Source organism: Macrosteles quadrilineatus, unplaced genomic scaffold (assembly GCF_028750875.1).
Source record: "Macrosteles quadrilineatus isolate MER2022 unplaced genomic scaffold, UCM_ALF_1.0 Scaffold_2__2_contigs__length_208266976, whole genome shotgun sequence".
NCBI lineage: Eukaryota > Metazoa > Arthropoda > Insecta > Hemiptera > Cicadellidae > Macrosteles > Macrosteles quadrilineatus.
The window spans coordinates 206144779-206167303 of record NW_026542595.1 but is presented as its reverse complement, the minus strand read 5'-3'; the positions used below and the strand labels follow the sequence as shown (position 1 = coordinate 206167303).

General features: G+C 34.8%; 1 protein-coding gene across 9 annotated transcripts in view; it reads left to right on the top strand.

The window, feature by feature from the left end:
* The first annotated feature begins 10124 nt into the window (after positions 1-10124).
* LOC128986953 (dachshund homolog 2-like) overlaps positions 10125-22525 on the top strand; it is a 191363-nt gene continuing 178962 nt past the window's right edge. For all 9 annotated transcript variants that reach the window (XM_054407583.1, XM_054407584.1, XM_054407581.1 and 6 more), the window contains exon 1: positions 10125-11331. In XM_054407583.1, coding sequence (XP_054263558.1) covers positions 10652-11331 — 680 coding nt within the window. In that variant the 5' untranslated portion in view covers positions 10125-10651. The remainder of the gene's footprint in view (positions 11332-22525) is intronic.

Genomic DNA, 22525 nt, shown 5'->3' with positions numbered 1-22525 from the left:
TCAACCTAAATAATGCTTGAACAGCCACTCACACATTTTTATAAAGGCAAAACAATTGTGCTTTCAAAAAAATTATTATACTTTTGAAAATTATTACCTACACACCATTACACATTCTGTAAAATAAATCACTCAATAGAACTAAGTAAAGTGAAATAAATGTTTTACCTGATTGCTAGTCGAATAAACTGTATCGGTCGATCCATCTAATATGAAATTTATCAGGTTTAAAATTTTAAAAATTGGCATTGGCCATGGGTTGACAAGTGAATATGTTGTTTGAACAAAAATGATAAGGTAAAAGTAAACAAAAGACTTGTAACATGTCTTTAAAACAAGCCATTCGCAGTATACTAGCAAATTAAAATATATAGTACAAAGACAAAAATATCAGATGTTACTATTGAGCAAAGATTACATCGAAGATTGCTCGATACATTGGGAAATTAGTTCTGATTAAATGCTGATTATTTTACTTGGTTCTCTGCTACCAAAACTTATTCCGCGAAGTACCGAGGCAATTTTTATCAACACTGGTTTAACAGCGAAATAAATATTTAATTATATTATATTTATTTATGCAATGTATAATTTAAACAAACATTTTCAGTCATATGTTTTGATTTAAACAAACTTTCAAAATAATGTTTATGTATTATTATAAACGAGTGATTTTTACCATGGACTATTTAATATATTAATGTGTTGTGGATTGTCAGGTTAAAATTAAATCATAATAAGTTGAAATTCCACTGGAACTTAAATAATAAAAGGCAATATTAATTGTTAATAACACGTGAGTTTCCTTTATATTGCCTTTTCAATGGAAATAAACTATACCGAGCCATGGCTCGGCCCCCAGCGCTGTCCCCTTGTTCTCAGAGTTACTCTAAAAAATATATATATTCTATACTTTTCTATATATAAAGCTTACAATTATCACACACTTTGGAGAAGACCGTAAGCCGCACAATCACATTTAAAATATTAAATATTAAGTCAGCTGTTAGATTTGATCTGATTTATATTTGTTTGTTTACTTTTCCCCTTAGTTAACCTTTTGATTCTTACTAAAAGATTTATTAGTTTTGAGTCTGCCACACAGTTTATTGATGATACATAAGAAATCTCAGTATGAGTAAGCAATATGTACTGCTGAGGTTTGCCTCCATGATCCTGGTAAGTGTGTTATAACTGTTTCTTAGTAGATTTTTTCTTCTTAGTAGTTTTTCGTAGCGAGGCACGGGCAGAACCGTAGAGCAACTATATTTCCATGTACTGTTTGAAGTAGATCTAAAGAACCAAGGTAGTGGTATCCCCAACGTCTGCTCTTCCTATTGAAAGGCATGAACCTATTGTTGCACTATGTCGAATGTGCATAGTAAAATATTAATATGATCATTAATATCTTTCTCTCAAGTTCTACGGCGTTTTGCTCGAGACATTCACTGTTAAATGACATGACTGTTAAATCCAATGTCTCCCTTGCCATGTTATAAGAGCTATTACTGTTTTTCCCACTGTTGTTTTACCCCAAGGTGTGTGTCCATTAGTGGGGTGGTTTGTAGGGTGGTGTAAAAGATAGCCTCGTGCGTCTAACTCATAAATTGAGATATCTGATATTGGTCAGGATCTTCTAAATCATCCCCCCTCCTCCTCCCCTTCACACAGACAACCGGTCAATTATGTGACGTGGACAGGTTAATATCAAAACATAACATATCGGGATGAATTGTATTAGAAACTACAAGTGGAAATAATATTGACATGACTTAGTTGTCTGGATTGAGATCTCTCGCTTTCATTTTACACAGTCGATTTTATTTTATGTATGGTTCTCGCTTGTTGTACACTACTGTTTGTAAGGTTCAAACGAATTGGAGGTCTTTGAACCTTTAACAACTTGTAGGAAATGCGGGGTCTGTATAAGATCCTGTTCTTGTTACGCGTATAACTTCGTTCTATTGTAAAATAATTTACTTGAATATAACGATGATGAGTTTAACGGTTGATAAGAAGAACTCTGCTCGAAAAGCAGTCTTGTAGGTATGTATTAAACCTTTGGTCGAATCACGAGAGAAACGTGTAATATTTAACCTATTTTTAAGCCATTTGTAATATTTTTTACACAATTAGTTAAATTCCCAATCACTTAAGTCTTATATAATTTTACCTACAGTAAAGTCCATTACGGCTGGACCCATTGAACCTTTTTAGCATAGTAAAAAAAATACAATTAAAACCTTCACTCAACTAAATTGTGGGATAGTACACATAGACATAGACATGTTAGCGTAAAACTAATTGTTATTAACATTTAACATGTAAAATCTTAGTTTATTTAATAGTAAAGTATTTCCACAATTGTTCTTTCTGATTGGTTAAGTCCATATCTAGTGTAGAGTTACAAACGAAAATTTGATTAGTTAAAAAAACAAACTGTTGAAACAAGAATGGTCTTTGTGAATTTTAAAACATTTTTCACCAACGTGCTAAATTTTACAACGAAAACTTCTAACTGACATAGTGTACATAGTGTATCTTCTAAGTATTTTTTCCCATTTTCAATTCTTTTAACTATATCTTACTTTTCTGTTTCCTATGAATAAAATGACCGTACACAACACTCTTAAGTTATTTTTCCATCGCATCGGCAGTTGAATTATTTACTTATTGCTTATCGGTTCAATATCATACTGTTATCTACACAGTAATGTATGCCCAGAGTGCCTATGTTTATCCACTACAAAGGTCCTGTCACTAGGTTCACTATGTCAGCCTATATTGCCTACTTGAGCCTACATCCTGCTGAGTCTAATGTAATCACCTTTGGTCCAGGACAGCCTGTAGTTGACAAGAAGGATGTAGTCTTGTGAACATACACTGAGCGGTGATCGGAATATATTCTGTTAGTGTATATTAAAACATGATGTTACAACGTCTTTATTATATACAGGGTGTTCTGGACCTAGCGTTAACATTTTTTTCGGGTGGTAGAGCAACACAAGTGTGACTCAAATCCACAATTTAAAAAAATATGTTCCATACACCCACTTGCAGAAACATTATTTTGATTTTTTTTAGAAAAACCTGTACATTTACACCAAATTTTAAAATTCCTCTAGTATTTTCATACAGTTTTATAACTTTGGCACCACCATCATATTCTCCATTAAATTCTATGTAAGAATAGACAGCTTTTGGTGAGCCCAAAGCTTCAGAATTGCTATTTAAATTGATTAGAACTAAGAAATTTAGATTTTCGCAAAAAAGGTTAAAAATAAGCATACAGACACTTTTTAGAGATTAGCAAATGGCTACAAAAACTGCTCTAAAATCTTAGCTTTTAAAAGATTGATGAGGCATTTAATTTGGTTCCTTTTAAGTAGGTACAGCTATTCCAGTTATAACTGTGGAAAACATGGTTTCAGGAAAACAAAACGCACCATAACAAACCAAAAAGACACACATGATAGTTTTATTATTATAGAAACATCATGAGGCTGCAACAAAATATGTATCTAGACAAGTTCAAATCAAATTACAAGTATTGGATTAATAACCAAACTCAAATGCAAGTTCATTTTAATTTATTTTCGAAATGTCTTCCATTCTCTCTGATGCAGCTCTAGCTCTCTTCCGCAAAGAAATCCACTTGTGTTGCTCTACCACCCAAAAAAAAATTTAATGCTAGGTCCAGACCACCCTATATATTATATTTTTGGATATTTTTGGTCTGAATCAAACCGACTAAGGTAGATAGGGCGATTAAGTAAATTTGGCCGATTGAAAACATTAGGATTGCGTTATGTTTGGCCAGTTTGAAAGTGCAAGTAGGTTTCTCGTCCCGTTGTAAAACTTGAAGCTTTTATGTGTGTAGTGTGTTGGTAATTTTTAAAGGGTAATGTCAACTAAACTGTTTACAACTGGAGTGTTGGGTCGTTTTGAAATAAATCAAATGTCAACACATTGGTAAAAAATAAAATTCCTTAATTTGGACGAAACTATTCTAAAAATGGAACTTTTTGACGATAATGATATATGTCAATTCGCAACCAGTGTATAACAATTAATATGTAACAAACACAATTGATGTTTAGGTTATGTTTTGGTTGTAAGCTGAGCTGATCTAACATAACTCAACCTAACCTATAATAAGCGAATCTTAAACAGGATATGTAGATAATCATAAATTATTTCAACCTAAAATAAACGGCATCAGCAATCTGACACATACTTTCTCCCATTAGCTCGTTAATAACCCCTATCAAGGGTAAGCGGTGAAAATAAATATGATGTTTATGGGAAAAATTACAAAAAGCTGCAATACATTTTGAATCGTAATTTTTTCAAAATCGGGGGTTGTACCATTTTGTTTAGTTTTATAAGGCCATATCATACTAAAGTTTAATGAAAATAGTTTAGACTATTTTTATAAAAATCCGTTAGTTTATGGGGTTTCATTTAAAAATTACCAATAAAAACAAAAAAAAAACATGAAAAATACCTAGAGATGTCATGGAGAAGTAACATCATACCAAATGTCATAAAAATCGGACGATATGTTTAGTTTGTAGCTCTGTATACATCCACACATCCACGCTCACTCAGACATCAATTCGAAACCACTTTTGGGTTCAAGTGGACCCAACGCAGATATATCCACCCAAAACTCAAACTCAAAAATATTAACGAAAATAATACATCCTCCGTATGATACAACACTCCTTGTACACAGGGGGAGAAAGTAAAAAACATAGTGGTAGTGAATCAACGGAAAAGTTCCCATAAAATTGTCTTAAGCTGTTCCGTATGGATGAAAATATACAGGTTTAGTAAAAAGTGTGGATACCCAGGGCTACTACATTAATTAATGTAGTAGCCCTGGTGGAGACCACCTGTTATTTTTTTAACGGCCCATACTAGAAAAACTAAACTCGCCACACCTTAATGACATCTTATGAAGTACTTTTGGGGCATAACCGTCACTTGGTGTACATCCCTAAAATGGGGGATTTTGGGGGAAACTTAAAAATTTAAAATACAAAGACCCATCGAGTGACCCCTCATTTTGAAGGTCCTGGTAAAAGAAGACCAACAACGCAAACTAGAGGTCTTTATCTCAATTCAGTAAAAAATTGCAGCCAATTGAAATTCTCAGAAGTTATATTTAACTTACAGCTTTCCAAGTCTGGAGACCCCCTGTAAATTTTGTAGCGGCTCACACTAGGAAAACTAAACTCTACACACCTTTTTGGCATGTCATGAAGTACTTTTGAAGCCTAATGCCACTTGCTTACCAAACCCAAAATGGGGGATTTTGGGGGAAACTCAAAAGTTTTAAATGATAAGCCCCATCAAGTGACCCCTCATTTTGAAGGTCCCGGTAAAAGCAAACTAACAACGCAAACTAGAGATTTCTATCACTCGATGGGTCTTTGTATTTGAAATTTTTGAGTTTCCCCCAAATTCCCACATTTTGGGGATTAACACCAAGTGGCGGTTATGCCCAAAAAGTACTTCATAACATGCCATAATGGTGTGCCGAGTTGAGTTTTTCTAGTATGGGCCGTTAAAAAAGTTACAGGGGGTCTCCACACTTTTTACTAACCCTGTATAAGGTAATAATGTCAATCTATGACTTATTTAATTAATAGGACCTCTCCGGCCCTTTTCTGGCCAACATAGGCATTCAAAGATGATTACGGTACATACTGTATATTTTTAGATAGCAAAAAATTACTCTAATAATTTACAAAACATCTATAACATAACCACAGAGAAGCAAGTTACTTTACTCTGCACCAAGATATAGAATATGAAGAACAAAACAACGTACTGTGTTTACCAGTAGCGCTCGGCTCAGCTAGTTCACGGTTTGTCCGACAGGTAGCTCTGACGTCCACAGGTCGATATACGAGATTGAGGCAGTACAGGGTTAACTGGTTCTTGTATGAATGAACGCCAACGCTTCGCTCACACAGAGTCAACTGGTCCGGCTCTGAAACAGGTTCAATCTTGATATATCAAAATTATTTTTTCAAAACTCAATAATTATTGTTTTTGAAGAAATGTATTTGCAATAAATAGGTAAGTAAGGTTATGACTGACAAACATGTAAATGAAAATGTTTGTAAGTATTAAAATATAACGGATTGTCCCGACGGTAACACATATTTGAATATTTGTTTATTCTTTTTGTCGATCCATTTTTTTTATTAACTCCATTTTTATGTTGTTGATTAAAAGTTTTAAATAATTCATATTATTCCCCATGGGATATAAATCCGTTGAGGATAAAACAAATAAGGCTATTGTGTTTGGTGCAGATAAAATTATAGGAGTTATTTTTTAAATATTAGGATTTTTTTCAAACAATGGTTCATATTTACAATTTCTCCAATTGTGCGTGCAAATGGAAAAAAAAATAACATTCATTTAGGAATAACGTAGTTAAAAATTAATAACATTATAATTAAATGTTACGGGATTTAATTTTTCACAAATTTTAAACGCATTATGTTTACTCAAATAATATTGACCGTATGAAATTTAAAGGTTTCTCATAATTTAAATGGTAAAAAAAAATAATATTTGTTAAATATTGCATAGTAAATGAGTGTATGAATTTTTACTACCGATAGAACTAGGAATTATATTCCTAAATTCGAGTTGTAAGCAAATTTAGAAAAAAATGATCGTAGGTTGATTGAGTTACCTACAGATATAACATGAAATTGAAATAACAATTTAATATTCCTGTAGCAGAAAATCTCAGTATTTATTTTATTTTACAACAATGCTACAAAACAGCATATGCCAATTATATTGTAGAATTTTTTATAATTTTTTATAATTTATTCCAAATTTAATTATAGGCCTACTGAGTGTGGTAAGTCCAAGTTTGCCTTTTATTGTGAACTTCTTTAAATCACAAGTTTCATTCATCAGTCATAGGTGTTACCTTACTTAATAAACGTTTCAGCAACTGAGATATTTATTTAATACATTTATCATTGAATGCTACCTTAAATGTCCGTGTTTTACCAAATTCAACTGAGTGTACAATACAGAAATTATTTTACAGCTGTGAAAAATTTAATAACATGGAAATAAAACTTTTTAAGTTCTCATACCTTTCTGCAATGTACAAGACAAAATAGCTATTAAATGAATGAATGAAAACAACTAATTACACATTTCATGCTAATGGGGAAAGTAGATGATTTTACAACGCACAGGAAGTAAAAATCACAACCAAGTGAACATGTAGATACAGTCAAGTGGGAACAAGGCTGTGTGTAGGGAACAAGAAAGATAACATGGAACCATGTAAATAAAACAGGTAATGAATAAATAATAAATATTATATCCCGATGTACCAGTAAAGGGCGGGCTAACTGTCGCAATAATTGCACCTAATTATTAGCATTTGAATTAATTAGCCAAACTGTTACGTGATACCTTGATGCAATTCCTGTTTTATTTTAATAAGTTTATAGACCTTGTAAAGGCCTCACCATAGGTAATTGTAGCACTTCCATATTGAGGTGAAACTACTAGTGGTAAGTTGTTACAGGATGAAAACTTGTGGTTTCGTAATTATTTGTGGAGGAATATTTTTAAATGTTCTTAAGGAGGTTGTGTATTTTGATGTTATTGACAACATAATGGACTGAGTAGATTGTAAGGAATTAACTATACTTTATAATAAATTATTTAGGAAGTTCATTGTTAAATCCATTGTTTTTTCGTGTCAACGTTATTTTTTACGGCGAAAAAATACCTACTTCTCCGTATTACAATTACAGAACAAGTATTTTAATCAAGACTTTTTAAAAAACTCTAATAGCATTCATTTCGATGCTTTACATTTTGTATTCTATATTTCAATCCTAAACATTTTTATGTATGTATACATCTTCTAGCCATTGATACATTGTCGGTATATTAAATCCATATTTCGTCAAAATCGACCGGACTTACTGTTTTGAACAGTTTATGAGCAAATTGGTTAATTAATTAAGTTTTCTAAGGTAATAATTACTTGACCAACCATTTTAAAACTTACTTGAACTATCAAGATACTACCAACATCACACCGTCAATTGTCCCATTTATTACAGTAGTTATTTTTTTCTGACTGCCTTCTACAATTTGCTTCTTATTATATAGGCTATATATATTTTAGTTTTTAGGCCCCCTTTAGGTCATGTTTACTGTTTTCTTTATACTTTATTGGTAATTGTTAAGAAAATCAGAAAAGCTGTTTTGCACACAACATCAGTACTTTTAGGAGACGAAAACAAGTACAGTATGTTAATTTTATTAAAGCCAAAAAGGGAATTAAATACTGTGAGTTGATTGGAATCCTATAAAAGTGTCTTTAATGAATAATAAAAAACACTGGAAATCTCCTATCACAATATTTTAATTTTTCCGTGTATATATATATTTTTTTTTGCCATACACAAACATTCTTATAAAAAACAAAAAAAAACAATCCTCGATGTAAAATAATATCCGAAACCCCAATGCATGGCAATTCTTCCACATAGTATAGTTTTTTTAACAAACGTATTTTTCTTGCAGCTTGCAGGCTTGCAACAACCGTTTTAACGCAGAGCACTTCCACCTTATAAGCAGTGTCTTAAGATTTGATTTCTGATCTCCTATGGACCAATCAGTTCACACTTACTTAGGTACGATATGTAGTAGTAAGTAGAAATTATTTTGAGCATATTTTACTATCTAATACCTAAATAAACAGATAACAATAGTCCAAGATAACAATAACTTCTGTAGACATTATAATGAACAATATAGAGGAAGGAAGTACAATGGAACGTTAAGGCAAATAATGTACAGTAGGTGACAGTTTTAGAATGTAAATGGATCCGTTTGAAAGCGTTTTGAAGAGATTTTTGGAAAATAATGTATTTTAAGAATGTAACATAAATAGGATATGTTACTCTTAAATGTCAGTTTATGTGTGGAAACAAAAGGTTAAAACCAATGTGAGAGTAAAAAGAGCTACTGGTCTGCGTTTAGAGTCGCAGTGGATATAGTGAACAATCAATATATGCTTTAGAATCTCAAATCAATAAAATAACTATTTTGGATTGTCTATAGTATATCTGCAAAGCCGGCCAAAGTCTGTTGTATTGTTTGTATACAGAAGTATTAATGTAAAGATATCTTTCTTTTCTTCCATTTTCTAATTCATTTTACATACAATTTGTCGTCCATTGGTGGGTGGTGGTGTGTACTCAAAGTGTCTGGTATGACGTCCTCAATCCTTCAATGTTAAGTGGTATAACACTGTGTTTAAAGTATGGCTGCATCTATGTTTTAATAAAAAACAGATTAAACCAATATATGATTCCGTAGCAGACATAATTTGTATTTTTTATACACACAACCTACTAATGAAAAGTGAAATAAAATGAAGCATGTTGAAGGATATTTTGCAATAAAATAAAAAATGAATAAACAAAAAAAAAATGAATAAACAAATTTAAATAAAATAAATAAATAACAAATATAAAAATAGGCTAAATAAACAGAAATGTTATTGTTATTTTTTATAATTAATTAATTACATGTTTCTGAAAGAAGGTTTCGTTTTAACAGGAACTAGGCCTACTAACCATCGAGTTCATCGTAATGAAAACCAATATAAAATCAAAATTTACAGGATTAAATATTGTTATAAAAAAGACTAACGATTTATAATTGAAGTTACAGTTACAGAGTTATCAATTATTGCTAATTAATTATTTTGTAGTTAAATATAAGGCCATCAGAAGTAATCTGTTGATGTAGGCCCTGCGCTATACCCTACAAAAATCCAAAGTTGTCGCATGACGACAAAACACTGGTTTAAAAACAAACGTAGCGGTGATAGTATCAGCAATTCTACAAAATTATCACATTTGGACGAAATTGGGTAATATACAAGAAATAAACACAGGCAGGCGAACGCGCAGTAGAAAACACACATCGGCCAATCTGGTATAAGATCTGTCGGGATATTTATTCTCGGGAGCAGCGGCCACCGTAAGTGCACGTTAAAGTGTCATTTGCATATAGAGCAACTTTTGTCAAATCGGAGTGGAGAAAAGTAAAATCTAGATCCGAGGAAAAAGGGTTGTTAGCAACACGCCAGCCGGCTTGTGATAAATGCGGCCGGATAGACGCGGTAATAATACGAGAGGAAGAGACGCGGCGAGGAAAGGAGGGAAATGTCGTTGCGATAATTCAAGCCGGGAGGAGAATGGGTTTTATTTCGATGTATAATTCCCAAGAAGGCGTGGCGTCCTCGGACGTACGAGTAAAAAGTTTTTTTCACCACGGAAGGAAGGTGCGGGGCGGGCCAGACGGGAGGTGGGGGGTGGAGAACGGACCAATCGCGTAATAGCTGCGCGCGCACACCTCACCCGCCCCCCGGTGGTGGGGGGACCGGCACAAAAATACGTTTTTATTTATTACACATTCGTGTCCGGCTGGGGAACGACGTCCCGAGCTGTTCCGCGAGTTGTCATTCGAGTGCGAGGATCGGAGGGGGAGACAGATTGAGAATCGCGAGTGTTTTAGTTGTGACTGCGCAGTTCCGCCCCCGTCGGACTGGCATGTGCGTCCGGCTCTTAGAATGAGCATGGAATCCGTGATGGATTCGTCCCCGAGCAACAGCGACCGAAGCAGCAACGTGAGTTCGCCTATCAAGCCGTCGATGACACCGCCGCCGACCAACAACAATCATCCGGAGAGTCCGGCCAACATGAGACCTTCCAGCAACCCGGGGCAGCATCCGGTATCTCAGCAGATGAGTCCTCCGGCGGTCAGCACGCCTAGTAGCATCGTTAGCATGGCCCCGCGTCTGGGCATGGGTCTGCCACCACCGGGCCTGGGACTGCTCAACTCTCTAGGCGGCATGGTCCACCACTCACCCCTGGACTTGATGGCAGTGGCACACCACCATGCACCCCCGCGGTCCTACAACAGTCCGCCGCCGATATCCAGCTCCGACCCGACGGCCAACGAGTGTAAACTGGTGGACTACCGCGGACAGAAGGTCGCAGCCTTCATCATCGGCGGAGACACCATGCTCTGCCTCCCCCAGGCGTTCGAACTCTTCCTGAAGCACCTAGTCGGAGGTCTGCACACCGTCTACACCAAGCTGAAGCGGCTGGACATCGTGCCTCTCGTCTGCAACGTGGAGCAGGTGCGCATCCTGCGAGGCCTGGGTGCCATACAACCAGGAGTCAACCGCTGCAAGCTGCTGTCCTGCAAGGATTTTGATATCCTCTACCGCGACTGCACTACTGCCAGGTAAGTCTGTCTAGGCACTAGCAGTCTGCACGTCCGCGTCGCGCGGTGCCGGTGCCGGTGATAAGTGATAAGACCAGTGTAGGGCGGAGGACGATAAATAATATGTAACCAAATCCCTAGCGGTTGACCTACTTGATCTATACAGATGTGGATTTTAGTGATGGATGGCAGTCCAACGTTTGTAAGCAGTAGATTTTAGCTACAAAATTTAGGCGTGAATTTAGTTTGTATTTAAACTACGGACAGTTCTAATAATTAGTTTAATTGCATCGTTAAACGGCAAAGAAACAAGAACAACAAAAATGGAACAATAATTGTCCCACAGAAGAAAATTTTAAGTCTGTAAATTTGTTAAACTGTGGGTCTAGAGTAAACCACATGAGAAGCTTACAAATTAGCATTAATAATATTGCCATTTACCTTTATCAAAAGTATGGGAAACAACAAACATACAACTCCTCAATAATAAGTAAAGTTGGCGGCCTATATTATGTATAGGTTTAAAACCCTCAGAACATGAAACCAATATCTCTCAAAATATGTTCAAATAACAAGAAAGTGGCCAAAAATATTAAATAAACCAAACAATAAAACAAAGAATAAAAAAATAGTTTTCCAGGTATTCGAACAACTAATCTTGTAGAAATCCAAAGAAAACAAACGCATTCTTGTGAACCACCATTGAAAAATACCAACAAAATTAAATAAACCAAACGATAAATCAAAGAATTAAAATAATAGTTTTTCAGGTATTCAAAAAACTAATCTTGTAGGAATCCAAAGAAAACAAACTCATTCTTTTGAACTACCATTGAAACAATAACAAAAACACAAGAAAAAGCAACACCTCGAATTCACAACAAAAATAGAGCATAACCTAGGTATCTAAAAAATTCCAAATTTGTCAACAAAATGAACAAATAAACATCAACGGACCAATGATAACCAAATAAAGATATAAGTAAACCAAGGTAACATAACAAAATGATATATATATGTCTTTTTTAGCATGTGGTGTTTCTTTTGTATGGCAAAAATGTTGTTTTTGATATTACGTTGTTGTGTTTAGCGGTTGGTATTTTGATTTCCAATGGTTGAAACTAATTGGAACTCTTGACAAAACTTAACTCATTAAATTCACATAAGTGTAAAAGTAAAAAACATAACCTAAGTACATGAAAAATCCAAAATCGACCACCACCAAAGTGAACAAATAAACATCAAATTAGTGGTTGAAGAAACCCTCCAAATCTGTTGGGTCAGATAGTTTAACCACAGGTCGGGTAACCGGATCCCCTAGCCTAACCTCCCCCGCATTAACTGCAGTTGTCAAAACTGCCCCTCGCCACTGAAAACCCCTTTAATTACTGCCTATTTGTCCGATTGGGCCTAGCCTCCCTTGTGATTTAGTGGAAGGTCGCCTCTTTCTAAGAGATGTAGCCTATAATTAGCCGGAGAATATGGACTGATTGGAGATTTTGAGTTGTCATCGGTTTTGAGTATCTGAAGATGCTGAATTTAACAAATTTGTTTTTCAATCTTCTTTTTCCCCTTTATTTTGAATTTAGAACATGTAGGCCTAAATCGTATTTTCACTACTATATTAGCCTACACAGGCGCTAACACCGTTTTGGGGATGAATACTCTCTTTAGACACCCGAGATGGTACAAGCCTTCAGGCTAGGCCTATTCTAATAATTTTGTTGTATCAGTGACTTACATTAAGCCTAATTTCTTTATACAGTAATTGGTTGCTGAAACATTACAATTACGGAGTTGCTATGTACTGTAACCATAATCCAAGTTCCGTAATTGAATGAATTGAATAATGTTTAAGTTGATATTACATTATCAAAGGTGTAGGCCTATAGTGAAAATTTAATTTATGACTTCATGCTTTGTGCATACAACATTTTTTCGACCGGCATTTACGGGAAAAAATATAATCTAATGTCAAGAAAATGTCACATAGAAAACCCATAAGAAAACATTATATTTACAAATTCGTTTTCTTAGAACAGGGTATAAACAATACTTAAATAATGCAATCTGTTTTTATTAAAATTGTAGTCATATCATGAAATGTTTGTATGATTTTCACTAATCACAAGAAATAACAATCAATACACGTGAAAGCAATTCCCTTTTGTACCAATTACAAGAATAACTAACAAGTTACAACGTACAAAGATATTTTGTATCGTACACCGGGAAAATGTAAATAAATAGATGTGTTGCCTACATCATTTACACGTTATACAAATATAACGGGTATGGGATATTCCTGTTTGTATATCTTAGCATATCGATCTCTTTTTAAATGATTCTACAGTATACTATAACCATCCTGGTTTAGTTACGGTTTGACAAAAAAAGATAAGATAAGCTATGAAAACAAGGAAAAACAAAAACAATGATGAAAAACGGGAATACCAATCGAGGTCTTAAAACGAGATCGAGATAGTTTTTACTTCATAAAACTAATTAAATTACAAGTTAGTAGGCTAGTGTAAACACATGAATAACAAACGAAAATTCTTACAAGATGAACCTAAATATACAATTCCTGCTTTGTTTGTAGGCTAAGTGAATATTTCACTGACATCCAAAAAGTTACACGAAAAATAGTTGCGAGTGTATTCAAAATACAGTTCTTAGAGTCGTTTAGCAAAAAGCTTAATCACCGGCATAAAAGCACAATAATAGTTATAGACCTACTATAGAATGGTCTAATTCCTTCGACCTTATTCCCTATGTCCAGAGAGTACTGCGACCAGCATAATGATGCGTCCTTGTAAAATGTGGCGAATCGCACCCAGATACAGTCATTGTAGACGGTGTCCCTCAGGGATCTGTTTTAGGACCCATACTGTTTCATACGGCTTCCCTAATATTCCATCGTAAACAACTTGATTTTAAATTGATAGGTAGCTTTCAAAATTTGTATTTCTAGTTGTCTAGTTTTTTTCTTTAAATTAACAAGAATAAGGTCTATGTTGTGGATGAAATGGTAGATTTATATTTTGTGTAAAGCAGGGTTACAATACAGCTTATTAATTTGAGTAATAAAGAACTTAAAACTTATAGGAAAGTTTGCACTTATAATTATGCAAATTACTATGTCCCAGGTACTTGGATAAATAAAAAATATCTGGTTATAGCTTTTCATACGTTATTTTATAATAGCATAAATACATTTACGTTAAAATTCAGATTTATTTTTGTTGAACTCAATTTTTATATATTAATGCAGTATTATTTTTAAGCCTAAAATGTAAACAGAAATTTTAAAATGCTCAGGAATATTTTACAATTATTTGGTCCAACATAAACATTGCTTAGTATATTTCGGCTTCGTACGATTTTAACATAGACAAAGATATGGGAATAAATAACGTACAGCGTAGGTACTAATAAATAATTACTATACAAAAAGTCAAATCACTTCAGATACAAAATATTTACGGTTGGACCAAATTAGAATTGTTACAGATAAATTAAATCTAACAAAAATGCAGTCATGAATAATACTTCCCAAAAAACAAACTAACAACGAATGTTGTAATAATTTACAAAATGTGTAGATTTTCACGTGTTTCTGCTCCCTCTAATACTGCTTTTCCAAAACCATATTTTTAAATCCCTTTAGAATTTCTCGCAATTCCACGAGGCACAACAAACTTTGCCAAGGTAGTAAAGAAAGCGTAACAATGAAATCAGTTAGCGAAACAAGCAGGGTGGCAATGTCGGGATTAGAACAGCTAACAGCAGCATTAGCATATATAGCGACCCCTAGGGAACTCCGGCTAAGATTAGGGACTCTTGTGTTTTTAATATGGCTGTATTGATCCGAGCAGTCATCATCTCTCGCTGTTTCACTCCCTGAGTGTTTCAAAATGTCTTTGTAACTTGGAAAATTAACATTAACGTTAAATGCTACGGTTTGGTTGGATTATTGTGCTTTAAAATATTATCTTTCGTTTCATACCTTGTTTTAGTAAACTTCTTGTCACCTTTGAAATTGCACTTTGTTAAGTGTACGCTGTTATTGTATTGATCAGTTTATTCTTATGATTGGTAAACATGTTTGTAGTTTCACGATTATAAAGCCTTTGGTTCCCAGAAGCCACGTTGATAGATGGTAAATGAAGCTCAGATTGGTTATACAAGGCTTTTTCGAGATAGTACTTTATTATTTGATACAAGCAACACCCATTTCCAACAACAGCTAAATACGTAGATTCAAATTGAAAGCAGTCAAAACCTAAATACAACACTGAACACAATTAGCCTGTGGAAAACACATTACGAGAGCGCCGATGGGCCAAAACGAACCGAACCCGATTGATTTTCTTTTCTATTTGGACAGCAGCGGCTCGGCCAGACTTTGTTTTGCCCAAATACGATTGAACTCGCTGTTTTTTGCCCTCCCTTATTATTTTCGCGATGATTTATGCCTTATGCCCACGTTAGGTTCGCCAGGTCAGGTAGGCTAGATCGCTCCGTCGACTCGCATCAAGCTGATATTCCACATCTGTCGGTAGAAATATCCACAGAGGGATACTGTATCTGGGGATTTGATTTTTAATTCTTCAAATTTAGTTTTGTTGATTTGTTAACTCATTACTATGAAAGAAGTTAAGTAGATTACCTATGATAATATTTTTACTTTTCCAATGTCCAATGGTCCTTACATTTGCAAGGTGTAATTTGTAGTGGCACCAAAATAGGAATAATATATATGACTGGTGTTAAATAGCAATTAGTGAAAACAAAGAAATTAGGAAATGAAGACGTGTTACCTGTACATTGTGATCATAGACTTATTATTTGGTCTGTTGTTTTCACAGAAAACTTCAAACAAAATAAAATATTCAATTCAATGTTTGCGAAAGTTGAGTGTACTACTCTGATTTTTCAACTTCATTCTTTGGATTTTCGTAGCCTGCATCTGGGATCTATACTTAAATAAGTCTTATGTGTTTCAAATTTGAAACTATTTATCTTTCCTCATAAATAGATTCCTGAAAGATTTGTTTGGATCGCCCTTTTTTCTAGAAGAGTGAAGACGGGGTATTCAAAGTCTTTGCGGGTGAAAAGTTTGATCATTGCAAATTTGAATTGAGCACATTACTTAACATGGGTTCTGGGTTGGATTACTATTAAAGTACTAGATTCTTAGATCCATACTATTCTTTACACAAAAAATAGTCGAATAATGGCGGCAGTCGTTCCAAAGAGCTTTCAAGAGCTGAACAAATTTCTCTCCTGCTGACAATCGGCGGGCGTGAAACACGTTGGCATCTGTCTCCAAAAAACACCAAACACTCTTTGTTCTGGGCCGAAACCAAACTTTGCACTGCTACCCTTAATCTCAGAAATCCCTTTAGCACGGGCCAGGTCCTCTTTAGTGCTTCCGCGCTGCCGACCAGATAAGTGCCCTTGTAAGCGACACATTTTGCGACACTTTTCTAGCCTCCGGATTACTTACAGGATGGATGGGGTTTTTTGTACCGACCTTTTGTGCGAGTTGCTACCGCCTTCTTCGCGTTCTCTGAGGCGGTTGCGCATCAGAATGGCTTTCAGAAGCATAGGTGCCGTCGGATGTTCTAGGAATGTTATTTTTTTGTTTTTGATAGGGTGCCTTATAGTACTTAAGCGAAAAATCGTTTGGAATTAAACTGGATTTTGATTGGACATTTCTAAAAGGTACTTGAGCTTCTTGAACGATTATTTAGCATTCGTACATGGCTTGATATTTTTTTATAATTTTGTCGACTGTTTTTGTCTATTAGGATAGTCGTGTATTGGTATTACATGGCAAAATTGGATCTCTGTTAAAACCAAAAGAATACAAGTTAACGCGTTTCAAACAATTCTGAACCCCATTCCGAAATATTAGTGCACCAATAACCTTTCATAGGGTAAATTAAAAGAATACCTTTCTGTTAGACGGATGAATGTGATATCCATGAGTATTTTGTCCTACTAGTTCAACTATTTGGTAACATGGTAAATTTATTAATATTTAACTTGGTACAGTAAACTGAATAACCTTTTGAATTTTTTATGTCTAAAATGGTTACAAAAATGGCAAAAATGTTATTATTATTAAAAAACCTTACCAACACTTTTAAGTAACACTTCTCTAAGTGAAATACCTTAAACTGTACAGATTAACACGAATATAAATTATTTATGTGAAAGCATAAAGAACAAACATTGCCAGGCAATAAACCTTTAGCTGTCATAGAACCTTTAACAATACAACATCTTCATACAGAAACAAATAATAGATGGATTAAAAGAAACAACTCACAAACCAGTCTTTGTAACAGCTGCAATATAACACTCCATCCACACTACAATATACAGGGTGTCTCCAACGATGTAAAAACTACTGTTGCTGTACTACTGAGTTGTTTATATCGTTGGGTGTCTCAGAGGCGAGATGAGTTCAAATATTCATCGCGGAGTCGACCACTACAAACCGTCCTGGTGAATTTTTAATCACCCGCGGAGAAGTCCATTTCGACTTAACCACCCTTTGAATTAGGATTAGGCGAGATGTGAATCGTTGTGCAGACTCTATGAAACTTAAAGTAGCTTCGAGTCCGGTTTGATGTGGCAATTTAACATGTAAAAGGGTTGCAAAAGGAAAAACGGGAAACAGTATAGCCTATTGAGATTTTCTTTCGGTGAAAAAGTTAAAATATGGGGTTTGTTGTTTCTTAAATTTTGTAATGTAAACCACTAGGAGATATTGATATTTGTGGTTGGATTGATTCCATTTTACAACAGTGTAAACACTATGAATGGTTCAGGATATTATTACCATTATTTAAAATTAAAATTAGGACACTACTGGGCCTTCAACCCAAAATGATTATCTATGGGTGTGGAATGAAGTAAGATAACGATAATGTTTTATGAATACTTTAGACGAAAATGTAATATTACACAATAGTTTTATTATAATGCTCTGTTTAACATTTACAGCCAGTTTTCACAGTAGGTCCTGATTAAAAACTTTTATACATTTCCATACAGATTCATCTACTCACATTTACGATATTAATTACAAACTACATAAAATGCCCTATTACAAACTAAGCAAATACCTAGTTTCAACGACATTTCGCATACCACCTCCGAGCGGCTTCAGGCCAGCACGCTGAGCCGATTCTCATTTTTCATCTTCGGCGGGGGACGACCGGGCCCAAATGGACGACGGAATTAATTAAACATCTCAACAGGAATATCTTAATTTGGAATCGTCGCATAAAGTCGCAGCGAACTTTCGGAATTGTTCTCAGCAGTTTATGGCCTGGACGTGGAAGGCCGCTGGTCCTGTAATCTTTGAAATAACGGGTTTACTTGTAACCGTGTCCTTCCCGAATTTTTATATTAGCTTGTCCTAAAATGGTGAATCCAATTTGGAAATTTCCTTTCATGCCAGGACCTTAACAAAATTTAAATTTGTGAATATTTTTAAGCATTGCGACAAGGATTTTAGTACGCAACTAAATGTAACTTAGGCGGTAGTGATTTTTTTTTACTTTCTGTATTTTTAGTATTAACTTTTTCAGTTTTGATAGCAAATGTTTTGTTTTCATCAATTTTTGTAGTAAAAATACGCTATGAAATACGTTAGCTATTGAAAGTAATTTTCCCTATAGCACAAATAAATTCTTACATAAACAAGATACAATAGTGTTTCTTTACTTCTACAAAAAATCCTACATCATTTCTTATTTATCAGTGTCAGCTGTTTACGAAACTAACAGCGTCATAAATATCATACTGTGATCGACATTTATAATTTTATCTATTGTATGTGTGAATTATATGAATACAAATTTACATAATGGAGTTTAATTACATACGGTTTGTGCTTTATTCCTACATTCGCATTAATATAGAATATTGATACGTCAAAACAACATATTGATACTACAGTTTCAGAATGTAATAAACTAAGAACGCACGACGCACACCACATAGAGGTGTAACAGTGTTAACTCGCGACTAACTACTGACTAGATTACGTAGACGTAATGTATCTGAGTTTCCACACAATGATACATAAACGTTTATTGACCAGTTTCCCTAATTGATCAATTACCTCATGAGCAATCCGCGTCGAAGGACAGTCTCGTTTCTCACATTTTTCCGTTTCCTTCTATTGTGTTTGGGGTGAAAGTCTTGATATTAGTCATGAATGTGAAAAACTGATGGTGAATCGTATTACAAACCACGTAAATTGAACAAAAAATGAAAACAAGATCACACGTTGAGCGTAGAAAGATCATTTTAAAGATTATTTTAGATTTGAATCTTTGTAGAATTTTAGTTACCTATTATTATTTATCATTATTACTTATGCTGAATTTGAGAATTTTCCTATTAGAAATTCCCCAGGACCAATGAGGTGCATTTGATCAAAACACTATTTTTAGTTAGGGCCTACACATTTAACAAAACAATCTCGGTAAAATATCCGAATACAACAGCGACGTCCCTAAAAAGCCGTGTACCATTCTTCAGACTTTTCTCTCACAAAGGAATTAAACGGAAGCTAAATAGCATTACCCTTATCTTTCTTATCTCCCTCGCACGCAGTCGAGTTCGCAAAACAAATGGCAAGAACATTGACGGGAAATGATGTACCATTAATACAGCCAGCATGACTTGTTGACTGTAATAATTATTTGCTGACACAGTCGCCTCACAACCTTCTTCTGGTATCTCCGACGATCTGAACTGGCTGCCTAATTACTTTCCATACTTACTGCCACATTAGTGTCTCTGCCAGCACGAGAGGAATTAATTCACAGTCCGCCTTGGGCTCGCAATTTCCCGCGTTCGCGTTCGGTGTTACAATAAACGCGGGCCTTGGACATAATCGGCGTTCCCCAAGGATGCATATTGGGGCCGTTATTGTTCGCATGCGCCGCAGACTTCTGTTCTACCGTTTATTATCGCTCGTTTTATTTGTAATAAATCATCCTCGGCCGAACGTTATATTATTATGCACGTTGTAATTATAGCCGGTTGTTACGAGTTTTGGAATTACCTACGAGTGCCTACTACGTGTAATTTTGACCGGATCGTAAAATTAACAGTTTTTCGTCTTCGGACAAAGCCTGTTCTGAATGTGGTAGTATGTGTTGTGTGGTTAGGGGAAAAGTTGATAACAAAATGTGTATTAGCGGGATTTAAATCTAGTAGAACCATGATGCCAAATACCATAAGGTCGACGTCAAATCCGAAGATTGTAAAACTCACATCCCTACACTTATTTGTGTCAAGGAATCAAGTAGAATTTAAAAAATGTTTGTGCATCCAATTTAGTTTCTTTGTGATAAGCAAATGAACTTAAGGTTAGTTGGGGGGTTCTAACACAGTGGAATATTGTTGAGAAATCCTTAAAAGTAATAAACAATGGGCGTTCACAATTTAAGATTTATTTCTTTTTTGTGTCAAAGAATTATGTTTCAAGTTGATGAAAAGTTCATTTTTGATAACGAATACTGGCTAATAAAGATATTATAGTTAGTTCTTATGTAGGGGTTTATTTCGTCACTACAGTATATCAAATGCATTTCTGAAATTTCATCAAATTTCTATAAGGTTTAGTGTAGTGTACTGTGTTTCAACACGGTAATGCTGGGAAATATTTCATTTTTCAAAAACTAACCCTTTTCTTAATAAATTTTCCATAACATTACTCTTTGCTGTAGGTTTGTCTCAAACAAAACAATAGCAGGATTGTCCGAATAAAGAATTCCACCCATTAAAATTCAAATGCCACCTTTGATTATTACAGGCTAGGCCAGTCCGTGATTAGACGCTGTTAGGTACGAACGCGACCATATCAAAGGGCTACATCGCATAGCCCTAGGCCCTAGGACCACGCGAACACCGCCATCTTGGATCAGACACCCTGGCTGAGGGGAGACCATTACATTATGTATGAGCACCAACGGACAAAAAACGACAGCCGATGACAGACGTGCTATATTACATGTCCACGCTGGGGAAACGTCCAAGTTTTAACAGACTTGTCAAAATATCGACAAAAAATTGAATATTTGACGATTTTCAGTGTTAAGACAGTTATAATAATCGGTGGGTAGTATTTGTTTCATGCGAGGGTTCTAAGGTGTCAAGCTCACATTATAAACTTTATCCCATTACACACTTTTGTCTTTTACTTTTCATTACACATGACCAAGTACATTTATGTTTGTTTCAACATACTCACGTGTTATATATTAATGTAGCCTATATTGTATTGGTTTACACGATACGGCATAGGACATTCTTAACATATTTACAATAGTAAATGTCGTGAAGTATAAGGTATTAAATTAATAAAACATCAATAACTGGGCGTGAAAGGAGAAAATAAATAAAAAGTAAAATAACAGGTTATGAGCATGAAGTAATATAATGACTTGGTGTGCATAAAATATACAAAAACATCACGATTCAAACATCTAGCACGTTAAAAACTACAACTGACTGCTATCATGGATAAATGTCTATAGCTATACAAACGATAATTATTCTTTAAAGCACAAATGGACCACATTATAAGATTGAACCAGTACAGTTCTTCACTCAATTAATGAATTACCCTTTAACGAAAGGTGATTCCTCTACCTTTTTCAAATGAATTAAACTCACAGTCCATTCCATTTTACCAACCCTCAGTATAAACTCGGCCAATCTAAAGCCCCAAATTACAATCCCCAAACGTTGAACCCTTTGGCAATTCCCAAATTAGCACCCCTGTAAGAGATAGGACACAATTTTCATTTTAGGGAATCGCGATAAAATCGGATAATAGGTCGGGGCAGTTTTGAGTTATCTTGGGTGTGTGGTAATTTGAGCGGGGCTTCGTGTCATTTAATTATCCAGTTGTTAATTATAATTGGTGTCCGTCTCTTCGTTAGCGGGGTTATTATTTAGTCTTGTCGCCACCTTCTATTTTTCATACTGGACCCCGAGGTGCCATTCGTTTATCCTGTCACTCGGGAAATTACATTGAGTTGATTGTGTTGAAAGTATTCACGTAAAGCGCTCATTCTCACACTAAGTAGAATAGTGAACATATTTGGAAGTGTGTAAATGAATATAGTTTGACGTGACCAACAAATAAATAGGTTTGGTTTGAATTTCGGTAAAC